Source organism: Hoplias malabaricus, chromosome 2, assembly GCF_029633855.1.
Source record: "Hoplias malabaricus isolate fHopMal1 chromosome 2, fHopMal1.hap1, whole genome shotgun sequence".
Lineage (NCBI taxonomy): Eukaryota > Metazoa > Chordata > Actinopteri > Characiformes > Erythrinidae > Hoplias > Hoplias malabaricus.
Genome location: NC_089801.1, coordinates 82467573 through 82476316, shown reverse-complemented (window position 1 = coordinate 82476316; position 8744 = coordinate 82467573). Strand labels below are relative to the sequence as shown.

General features: G+C 40.0%; 1 protein-coding gene across 1 annotated transcript in view; it reads left to right on the top strand.

Annotated features, from left to right (window-relative positions):
• Positions 1 to 300: 300 nt before the first annotated feature.
• The window catches only part of LOC136687394 (NACHT, LRR and PYD domains-containing protein 3-like), an 11410-nt gene continuing 2966 nt past the window's right edge, over positions 301 to 8744 (top strand). The window contains exons 1-7 of the mRNA XM_066661774.1: positions 301 to 503; positions 3457 to 3584; positions 3986 to 4093; positions 4635 to 6704; positions 7286 to 7459; positions 7846 to 8007; positions 8162 to 8335. Coding sequence (XP_066517871.1) covers positions 3541 to 3584; positions 3986 to 4093; positions 4635 to 6704; positions 7286 to 7459; positions 7846 to 8007; positions 8162 to 8335 — 2732 coding nt within the window. The 5' untranslated portion in view covers positions 301 to 503; positions 3457 to 3540. The remainder of the gene's footprint in view (positions 504 to 3456; positions 3585 to 3985; positions 4094 to 4634; positions 6705 to 7285; positions 7460 to 7845; positions 8008 to 8161; positions 8336 to 8744) is intronic.

The window sequence follows — 8744 nt, the reverse complement described above, 5'->3', positions numbered from 1 at the left end:
TGTTAACGACATAAAAGTACAAGGCTACTTCAATATGAAGAATATGGCACTGACCATATGCAGGTTATGCATAACGCTCTGAACCTTGGCTTGAGAAATATTTCTGTAACTGGACCTTAATGAATTTTAATGGATTACCCCTGTCCTAGATGATCCTCTTCTGTGAATTAATGGAAGTGGAACTATACTGCAACACACTGCAGAAACACTAGGTGGCAGCAATGGGTGTTATTATTGGTCGAGTGTGCGTGCCTTGTGGTAGAGCGGGAAACAGGCCTGTTGCCATCAACAAGAGTCTCAGCTGTCTTCTGTCTCTCCTGTCTTCTTTTTGCTTCGGCAGAAGGGCGGTTTGGACACCACAACACGGCACTGTTCTCCACCTTTCCGATCTGAGAAATACAAAGTACGATAAATGAGAAACCCGAAATGACAACGTTAGGAGGTTGAACGTGTTTTGAGAAACCGAAAGTAACTCCCGTCGCTTTGGAGACGGAGACGGAGAGGTGAGTTATGGACAGTGTATAACCCACTGAACGTAGGACACAGTTCGTCTTAAATTAGGAAATATTTGCTTGGTGTGATAGATTTAAATGATGCAGTGATTAAATGAACTGGTTAAACTGGCTGACTCTGAACCACACATCCACTTCCTAACACACACACACACACACAGAGCAGCAGAGTATTAATACTTAAATATATTGTGTGAATCTAAGTAGATTTTTCTTGTTTGGTTTGGAAAACCAGACATCAAGTCTTTGTTTGAAAAGAAAACCCGAATCAGCAGCAGCAGTGTTATTTGAGTTATTATCTCTAGTGGCCAAAACTCAACCAAGACAGCTTAGTTGTGACCACACAGGTTAAATATGACCGTGGCTGCTTTTATCTATTAAACGTGGCCAGTGCAGTAAGCCCCTGTGTATGAGGCCCACATTGGCTCATAGTGGGTTCTCTCCATTTAGAGTGTGTTTAACCCCTCATGGTTATTCTGTTAAACCAAATTATGTGGCCCTAGAGCAGGGGTCGGCAACCTTTACCACTCAAAGAGCCATTTAGACCCGTTTCACACAGTAAAGAAATCACTGGGAGCCACAAAACCCTTTTGAAATTCTAAATGAAATAACACTGTGCATAACAGAGTTTTTTTGCCTTTGTGCTCTGTATAAACAAACTATACTGTGTTACATTTATGAAATCAATGACTGACTGCAGAGAAAATGAAATAACTTTTCTGCATGCAACAAAACTTTTTTAACTCAGAGAAAAAGACGTTGTGTTGACGGTTAAGTAAAATACTCAGTGTCTCTCTGAGTCCTTGTAGTAATGGAAAAAAACACTGAACTTAAATTATCCACTGGCAACAAACAAAAATGCTGTCCTCTCTCTGCGTGCCGTCATCCTTTTACTGGTGCCTTGCAGTTAGCTGTCAAAAAGTTCAAGAAACCGCACACTGGCGGGTGTCGCACGTTGGAAGTTGTGACTTGTATTAAATATTTAATATTTTAAATATTAAAATATTTTAGATGTTACAAGATCGCCATAATCTTCATAGAATTACATTTTGAAAATGAACGCACAAAAATATAATACATTTTAATTAAATACTCATCAATTATTTTCAAAAGCTGAGCCGCATCAGAGGGATCAAAGAGCTGCATGTGGCTCCGGGGCCGCGGGTTGCCGACCCCTGCCCTAGAGGCACCTGAAGGCAGCTGTCAGAAACTGTGACGCCGTATGCCAAGGCTATGAACTAGCGGCCTCTAGGGGCACAGAATTAGGGGTAACAACCACCACTGGCCCTGCGGAACAAACTGTTGACATTTAGCCACATAAATGTTAGAGATATCAAACACATTTGTAGGAGGATTAGTTCTGGATCACAAACTCCAGAGGTACTGGTTGGAGCTACATCATACTCTTTAGAAAATGTATATTCCACTGCTCCACAGCCTAGTGCTGGGAGGGATTAATATCTCTTTATTGATTTATTCTTTTATTTTATTTAATTAACATTACACATATATAGCACATTTCTAGAAACCCAGTGGCACTTTACAATCAACACAAAATTCAATAAACACACACACACTGGTAAGAAGCGGCAGCCAAATACGCACAGCGTACTCTCGACCAGGAATGACCGTCCACCTGGAGGATACCATTGGGCGCTAGGGTTTCACCCAGGAGAGAGAGAGACCATCCATATCTGGGCACACACTCATTCACTCACATCAGGACAGTTATTAGAGAAGCCAGTTCACCTAACCTCCATGTTTTTGGACTGTGGGAGGAAACTGGAGACCCCGGAGGAAACCCACACAGACACAGGGAGAACATGGATATTAGATGATGCATTTGGCATAGTGTGTATGCAATGAGTGAACCTCAAAGTGGCAGAAACCACTCATCAGAAAATGTGTAGAGACAGATAGATTAAGAATAGCAAGAGACTTAGGGTGGTTGATATATTTTTATATAATATAAACTAATATAAGACTATCCTTGGGGATTGTGACCTCCGTGCCAAGTAGCGCTAGGGAGTTTCCTGCTAGCAAATAAATACTATATGTTAAACACCATAAAACACTGTCTGTGAAGAAATAATACCCAGCTTACTAAGAAAATATATTATGGTTCAGAGCACTTATTTAAATATCATGAATAATATTTAAGCAAGCAGCACTATGGTGGAAAAGCCCTGTTTTGCCAACAGATGGCGTCAGTGTAGCAAGTTATTACCAATGACAATACATGCATATGTAATCTCTGAGTAAACCTGTCACTGTGATGGGAACAGATATGTACCTTATTCTGTATTAATTGTAGTGACAACATAATCCATCACTACTGCCTGGATGTAGATTTCAGCTCTTTATAGCACCTTAATTTAAATAATAAATCATTTATTTATTTATTTATTTTATTTCAATGTACCTTTAGTATTTCAATTAAATACTAAACTATCGTTTAAAGTTGGAAGCATCTGCCCAATAGTTTTTCCACCTCCTTCAAATATTATATCAGCAAGTAGTATGTGATTATATTCAAATTTGAAGCATTTAACCTACACTTTTCTAATGTAGATACTTGATGTTTCCATGGTCATCTTATTTTGTCTGCCCACTTAATTAGGGAATATTAATGTACCATATTCTTTTTAACAATAACATTTACATAGATTTCATGTACATAGGCTTTATATGTAGCCTTTTCTATTTAAAACAGAATGTAGTTAAACATGGTTGGTTGTAATTTTGAAGGTACATTTAAAATGCTTGTATAAAAATGTGCCTGCCCTGTGAAGGACTGGCGCCCTTTTCAGGATGTGTTCCTGCCTTGCGCCCAATGTTTTCGGGTAGACTCTGGACCCACCGCGACCCTGAACTGGATAAAGGTTACAGAATGAATGAATGAAAAATTTACCTGCATTATTGTCGTTTTTTTTTTGTCTGAAAGTGTTGGCAATGGAAACAGCACACTTTTAAGCAGCTGACAGCAGCTTCTCTAGTTTCCAGCGGAGAGAACAAGAGAAGCAGCTCCATGGAAGAAATTCAGAACTTCAGAAGTGAAGGGGAAACATTTGAGTAAGTAATTTAGCACTCACCCTCAGGAGTAAAGAAGAATAAATGCTGAGAAAGAAACAATTGAATGATTTGTCTTCAGCTGTTACACTGATACCTAGTGGCTTCCATGTATCAGAAATACTAAACCTATTAGATACATGGCCCACTCCCCCATTTGCACCCCATATGGACAACTAAACTCTATGGAGCGTAAACATGTTTATTCAGGGACTACAAACATTTTTGATTCTTCATCTCAAAAGCTGCACTTTAGATTGAAATATAAATATCGCTTTCATAAATAATGCTTGATACTTTTCAGTGGTAAAAAAAAACTAATTATTCCTTCGGTGCTCAAGTGAAAGTGTTTTATTGAAGATTGTAATAGCTCCATGCTTTCTTCTCATCATGGATCATCTCAGGATCAAGGAAGAAGATGGTCCAACACCCAGCCATGTGTCTATGAAGAGTGACAGGTCCTTGGATAAAGGTCCAGATTTCAGCTGTGGATCTATGCCATCGGACACAAAGTGAGTAACATGAAGTATTGAGGATACATTAGCTGTATTTGAGCCTAAGAACATCTAACTCAATACCAAGAGTAAGCAAGTGGCATATAGAATTATCCATCCAGCACTGGGCTGTAGATTTGTAGTGGATTTTCTGATCCAGAACATCCAGCATCAGTACCTGATATCACTAATTCATGGCTGAATGCATTCATATATTCATAGAGGTGTTCCAGTATTTATGCCCAGTGATTCTGGGTAGTCTCCGGACCCACCACCACCCTGAACTGGATAAGGGTTACAGACAATGAACAAATGAATAAAATGTATCTAACAACTTTATCAGCTGCAAAAATGTCAACATAAAACTTGCTATAACAAATGTATTAATCTAGAATCCAGTTAAAACACAACAAATATTTTATAGAGTAAACCTCCCATAATTAGGACTCAGCATTACACAGATATATCCATTTCTGTTGCTTATTGTGTCTGAGGTATGAACAGTGTTTACCACACCATCAGCTTCATTATTGCTTTTTTGTTTGTTTGTTTGTCTTAGAAGTAGAAGGGATGATCTGCTCCGGGACCAGTCCAGGTGTGGGTGTTGTCAGCAGCTTCTGTCAGATCCAGTCCCTGCGTCCTGTGGGTGTTATTTCTGCAGACAGTGCAGTAGTGCCCCAGTGGAAGACCATGTTTGTGCAGTTTGCAAAAATAAATATATAACAAATCCTGGTCTAAAACGACAAATTGAGGTGTCCATGAAAGAGGATTGCAGCCAACCAGCAGATGATATCCTGCACAGACTCTCAAATAGAAACAAAATTAGCTTGAAGAACAAGTACGAGAGCTTTTGTGAGGGATTCAGAACACAAGAAAATAAAACACTTCTAAACAGGGTTTACACTCAGCTCTACATCATCGAGGGAGAGAGGGAAGGAGTGAATGAAGAACATGAAGTTTTACAGATTGAAAATGATCTCTGGAAACAACAGTTGCCAGATTTAACAGTTAAATGTTCAGAAATATTTAAACCTATAAATTGTACTATGGGGGAAATGGTAGAAGAAAGAAGAGAACATGAATATCCGCAAGTAGAAAAAGTCAAAACTGTAATGACTAAAGGCATCGCTGGCATTGGAAAAACTGTCTCTGTGCAGAAGTTCATTCTGGACTGGGCTGAAGGAGAAGCCAATCAGGATATAGAGTTCATGTTTGTGCTTTCATTCCGAGAGCTGAACCTGATTAAAGACAAACAGTACAGTCTTCATGGACTTCTGTGTGACCTCCATCCTGAGCTCAGAAGTCTGGACACAAAGGAATATGACGTTTGTAAAACTGTGTTCATATTTGACGGCCTCGATGAAAGCAGAATTCCACTGAAGTTCTCAGAGTGTGAGAAAGTGTCAGATGTGACCAAGGCGTCTTCAGTGGACGTGTTGATTACAAATCTCATCAAAGGAGCCCTGCTTCCCTCTGCTCACATCTGGATAACCTCCAGACCAGCAGCAGCCAATCAGATCCCCTCTCAGTACATCAGCCGTGTGACAGAAATTCTGGGATTCAATGATCCACAGAAGGAGGAGTACTTCAGGAAAAGGATTAGTGACCAACACCAAGCCGACAGTGTCATCTCCCACATTAAGACAACGAGGAGTCTCCATATCATGTGCCACATTCCAGTCTTCTGCTGGATCTCAGCAACTGTGCTTCAGCGAATCATGAAACAAGGGACCACAGAAATCCCTAAAACTCTGACTGCAATGTACTCACACTTCCTGTGCACTCAGACAATAATGAGGAAGGAGAAGTATGAGGAGGAAGATGAGGGAGGAACTCTGCAGGAACTCCTGAGATCCAACAGGAACATGTTTCTGAAACTGTCTGAACTGGCTTTCAAACAGCTGATGAAGGGCAATGTGATGTTCTATGAAGACGACCTGAGAGAGTGTGGGATTGATGTCACTGAGGCCTCAGTGTACTCTGGGATTTGCACAGAGATCTTTAGGGAGGAGTCTGTGCTTTACCAGAGGAAGGTTTACTGCTTTGTACATCTGAGTTTTCAGGAGTTCCTAGCTGCTTTCTATGTGTTTCACTGCTACGTGAGCAAGAACATGGAAGAACTGCATCTTTTTGGCCTACTGGACAATGAGTGCTCTGGCAGTGATTCACTGGAAGAACTGCTGAAGGTAGCTGTGGATAAATCCTTAAAGAGTGAGAAAGGACAGCTGGATCTATTTCTCCGTTTCCTGGTGGGCATGTCACTGGACTCCAATCAGCAACTCTTGCAGGACCTACTGGTTTACAAAAACAGACGCTCAGAGAGTACTGAGAAAACAGTTCTGTACATCAAATGCCTAATACAAACAAAGAATCTGACTCCTGAAAAATCCATCAACCTGTTCCTCTGTCTTGCTGAAATGAACGATCAGTCTCTCTTCACAGAAATTCAGGAGTTTCTCAAATCAGAGAAATGCTGTGAGACACCACTTACTCCTGGAATGTGTTCACTACTAGCCTATATTCTTCAGATATCACAGGTGCTAGACACATTGGACTTGAAAATGTATAACACATCAGAGGAGGGCTATAGGAGACTGGTCCCAGCTGTGAGCAACTGCAGGAAGGCTCTGTGAGTACTTCACAAACCCATTTCCAAAACACAGATGGGATTTATTTTAATGTAATAAAAACACCATTTCTATTAAGTACACACTTTATAGGTTTAGGAAATGTGAGTGTGGACCCGGATCCCCAGCTCAGTGGGAACATCCACAGCTGAAGTGCCTTTGAGCAAGGCACTGAACACACAGCTGTTCCCCGGGTGCCAGGGATGGCTGCCTGCCGCACAGGGTGTGTGTTCACAGCCCCTTGTGCACTAGTGTGTGTGTGTGTGTGTGTGTGTTCACTGCCACAGATAGGTTAAATGCGGAAGGCACATTTTTTTGTACATTGTACAATGATAATTAATTGTGCATTATTATTATCATTAAGTTGGACATCATTGTCTGTTTCTTCCCCTCATGATATGCCATATGTGACACATCTAGAACTTGCAGAATGGGACTGGATTTGTCTTGCTGAAATAACTATGGACCTCTGCACTCCTTCATATCATGATATGGATATAATCATTTGAGATTATTATATCTCAGTTCTCTTTCTAAAGGAACAAGAATTGCATGATTTGTTGCACTTATTCTGGCTTTGCAGGCTTGCTGGCTGTTATCTCATTACAGACACCTGTGAAACACTCTGCTCTGCTCTGAAATCAAAGCAGTCAACTCTGAATGAGCTGGACCTCAGTAACAATGTCCTACAAGATGCAGGGGTAGAGAAACTCTGTGCTGGAATGAAGAGCTCACACTGTCAGCTGGAGATACTCAGGTGCACTTCCATGTGAATTACATTATGGCTGTCAAGGCTTGATCAATGTGCCTTTTTTATGTAGAAAAATAGTTTTCTTAGCCACATACTGACAGTGAAAAGCAGTTTAAATCATTAGGGTTGAGTGTTATAGGTCAGCACAAGTAACTTCCCTCTGGCTAATAATACTGTTGTTATTATCTGATATGACGCAAATTGGTACAACTATTTCTCAAATTTCTCCTTCCAATATAGACACGTGTTTCCCAGCATGTCTTCTACAGGTTAATAAAGAACAATAGGTCATCAATAAGGCTGTGTTTATTTTTCATAAGAAAGTAGGCAGTTACTGGTTAAAATGATAATCATACCCTGTGTTTTAATTATAGTTTCCCTTATCATTTCAGACTAGCTGGGTGTAATATCACTGAAAACTCTTGTGAATATCTGTGCTCTTTAAACTCCTTGCTAAAAGAGCTGGATCTCAGTAACAACAATCTGCAGGATTCTGGAGTGAAGAAGCTCTGTGTTGGACTGAACAGTTCACACCGTAAACTGGAGATACTCAGGTAAAGCTTTAATGAGTTTATTCTTGAAATGTAAGTATTTAAACAAAAGCACGTCATTAAATGTTTGCATTGTTCCTTTTATGTGTTTTCATTATTTAAGTTGTTCAAAAATATAAAATGCACAAACAATACCTTTTTATGTTATCCCTTTCAGCCTTGCTATTTGTAATGTTGGGGAGAAAACTTGTGAATATCTGGGATCAGCTTTAAAACAGTCTAACAACCTTCTAAAAGAGCTGGACCTCAGTAACAATGACCTGCAGGATTCAGGAGTGGAGAAGCTCTGTGAAGGACTGAAGAGTTCACACTGTGAACTAGAGACACTCAGGTCAGAACTATGTTAATTCCAAAGGTTTTGTTTAATCAATTCAGTTATAAAACATGAATTAACAAGAGACATTTAGCAGTTAAACAGCTAATCAACTAATCTCCACTGATTACACTTTACATTTACATTTATTCATTTGGCAGATGCTTTTATCCAAAGCGACTTACAAAAGAGGATCTAACATTCAAACTACAGCACAATTTATACAAATTTCCTTACATTGAGTGCAATATGCCAGGAAGTAATAAGTGCATTAAAGAAAGACTTTCAGTGCAAGAGATACTCTCGGAAGAGCTGGGTCTTCAAGGATTTCTTGAATGCGCAGAGGGTTTCTGTTGCTCTGATAGTGCTTGGAAGCTCGTTCCACCAGTGTGGTATCAGAGATGAGAATAGCCTCGACTGACCTCTA